Source organism: Elephantulus edwardii, unplaced genomic scaffold, assembly GCF_000299155.1.
Source record: "Elephantulus edwardii isolate Elephantulus edwardi_28Jun2011 unplaced genomic scaffold, EleEdw1.0 scaffold00087, whole genome shotgun sequence".
NCBI classification, from domain to species: Eukaryota; Metazoa; Chordata; class Mammalia; order Macroscelidea; family Macroscelididae; genus Elephantulus; species Elephantulus edwardii.
Window position 1 is genome coordinate 6,225,843 of NW_006399837.1, and position 2,656 is coordinate 6,228,498.

At 44.0% G+C, this 2,656-nt stretch overlaps 1 protein-coding gene across 1 annotated transcript; it reads right to left on the reverse strand.

Moving 5' to 3' along the window:
• Positions 1–335: 335 nt before the first annotated feature.
• On the reverse strand, positions 336–2,189 carry SCG2 (secretogranin II). Its single transcript, XM_006890282.1, has one exon. The coding sequence runs from the start codon at positions 2,187–2,189 to the stop codon at positions 336–338; it is 1,854 nt and encodes a 617-aa protein (XP_006890344.1).
• Positions 2,190–2,656: the final 467 nt, after the last annotated feature.

The window sequence follows — 2,656 nt, forward strand, 5'->3', positions numbered from 1 at the left end:
ACTTTTGAGAGTTATCAGACACTCTTTACCACATGTGAGCATTAACAATGCCACAGCCAGCACATACACTGTTAAAACACTAGCATAGATTTCTTTCTGGGAATAGAGGACATGATTAATTTTTTATCCAGAAGTCATAACATTTACACATATCCATACACAATAGAACAGCTCAGAGTAAGTGAGGCAGACTCCCCAGTGGCCTGGATCCATCTGCCTGTACAACATTTTAAGGTATTACAATGTAAACAGGAGAGAAGTCAACACACTAAAGAAATAAGTTAGGATTTGCTTGGAATGGGACAAGGGAAAGTGGGGCAATTAATGACAACTGCTTACATATTTTCCATTGCTCTCTTCCCAATATGATCCCTTCCCTTTTCTGCTTTTTCTTGGTTGAGGTATTCCAGCACTTTCATTAACAGATCTTCATCCAAATACTGCCTGCTTGGGGTGTCATCCATCTTCGGGACCCCCCCAGGGAGCCTTTTGCTTAACAAGGCTACCTTGTCAGTCTCCTGAGGACCTCCTGGGTTCAAGCGCTCTTTGATGGCCTGGCTCATTTGCTCCTCATCCTGGAGGTCATCTTCCGAAGAACCCTGACTGGGGACTCTCTTCATCGGGTTTGAGTTCATGAGCTCAGGGTACTTAACCAGCATCCTGGCCAAATACTCTCCCAACTCTTGATCCTTGTCATTCAGATTTTCATACATTTGTCTGTTGTCAACATCTGGCAGCCAGGCTGCCTTGGGAAGCTGATTTGCTCGAGCCCTTTCAGGACCATAGGGAAGCCTCGACAGAACCTTCTCTCGGCTGTACTGACTGGGGAAATACGGAGGTTTCTGATTTGCTGTTCCCTCCATTCCTAAGAGATTTAAAATGTCCTCCACAGTGACTCCTTCTGGAAGGGCCTCTGCCACAGCCCGGTCAGGAGATTTGGGGAAGCCATTCTTGGAGAGCATCTTGTTTTGGAACAGGTCTGGGAGATCTAAGTCAGCCTCTGCGAGGTCTTCTAGGTCAGCTGGAAGTTCAAACTCCTGCTCCGGCTCCGCTGGGCCACTTGGCTTCTCCCCAGTTTTGAGCATCTCAATTAAGTCTTCAGGGGGTATCTGTAAATTCCTTGAGATTTCAATAAGCTGATAGATAGACTGATAATCAAGTGGTTTCTCCAACAGCCTGGCTCTGTCTCCATTGGGCCCACTCTGTGACCTCACACTTCCGGCAGCACTCACTAACCTTTTCAAGTAGGCAATTACTTTGGAGATGTCATCTGAGAGTTGGCCTTTAGTTTCTTTCCGAAGATCTTCATCCTGCAGGCCCAGCTGCCCCGAGCGCTTCATTTCATTATTGACTTGTTCATCTTTTTCTAGATTCTCTTTGCTGTCTCTCACTTCTTCCTGGGTTTGACTCTCTATTTTCTCCTCTACTGGATTCCAATCTTCTCCTCCGACCACATCCTCATAGGCGATGTTGTTGGCCTTGTACATATCATCTTCATCATCAGCATAAAGCTTTTGCTTCTCATCAACCCCCTCACGTTTCTGGTTGTTTGGACCTGTCAGTTTTCCCAGTTCTTGAAAGACAGATTCCAGGGTAGCCAGACTCTGAGGGGTATATTGTTCCTCCACGATCTCATTTGTGCGTTTAAAGGGATTGTCCCTGGAATTCTCTTCATACATAGGGGGGAAGTGCATGTTCTTCAGCTTCCTTTCCAGCCACTGTGGAACTTCATAATCATCGGTCAGGTCCACTGGGAAGGTTTTATCTGAATTCAAAGAATAGGGCTTGTTTTCTCTGGGTGTAGTCTGCGGCTCACCCTCAGCCTGCCTCAGGGCTTCCATTATTATTCTTATCCACTCATCTTTACTCAGGGAATCCCTAGAACTTTCTGGAAAGTGGCTTTCATCACCACTTTCTTTTTGCTGGAGAGGAACAGAAACACCTTGGTAGGGATTATAGTCGGGGCTGCTTTCTTCTTTGTGAGCTTGTTGCCGGAGTTTTTCTATATACTCCAACGCTCGGATCATTTCTGGGCTGGGGAAGCGTTGGGCATTTTCCAACCTGGGGTCCAATTCCTTTGGCAGCAGCTGATTGCGCTGAAGTGAAGCTGCTTTGGCACAGGAGATGAAGAAAAGTAAAGAAATAAGAGACAGGACTGCTCCGAGCTGGTGGGTCTTGGCTTCTGCCATGGTTGAAATAGCTCCTTTAATCACAAGAAAGATGAGTTAATACAAATGAAGCAAACTAGAAGACACTAGAGCAAAAACAAATTATGCCTGATGAGGGGGAAACACATAGCAATCTCCTTCCACATTAATTTTAGGACAACCCTACTTAAGATTCACTTAATCCCATAGTACATCCATAGGCTAATAGCAAAATTGTTATATATACTTGCATCCAACATCCTTATCCATCATACATAGAATTCTTATTGCTAAAACAATAGCTAACTCACTAATGTGAAGTCTCTCAGATTTCATTTTCCTTCTAAAAAGCATCATTTGCCTTCTAATGCTCCCCTTTTAAAAAAGAATTGAGTGACTTTCCAAGATGACTTTTAGTCATCTTGAATAGCCTTCTTAATGAAATCACAAAAGGATTTATTGATTTCCTTCCTAAAATGTATATACACACATAAATATTCATTTCCTGT

What these genes read in the sequence shown, in the direction of transcription:
- SCG2 (XM_006890282.1), bottom strand. Translation starts at nt 2,189, where the DNA reads ATGGCAGAAGCCAAGACCCACCAGCTCGGAGCAGTCCTGTCTCTTATT.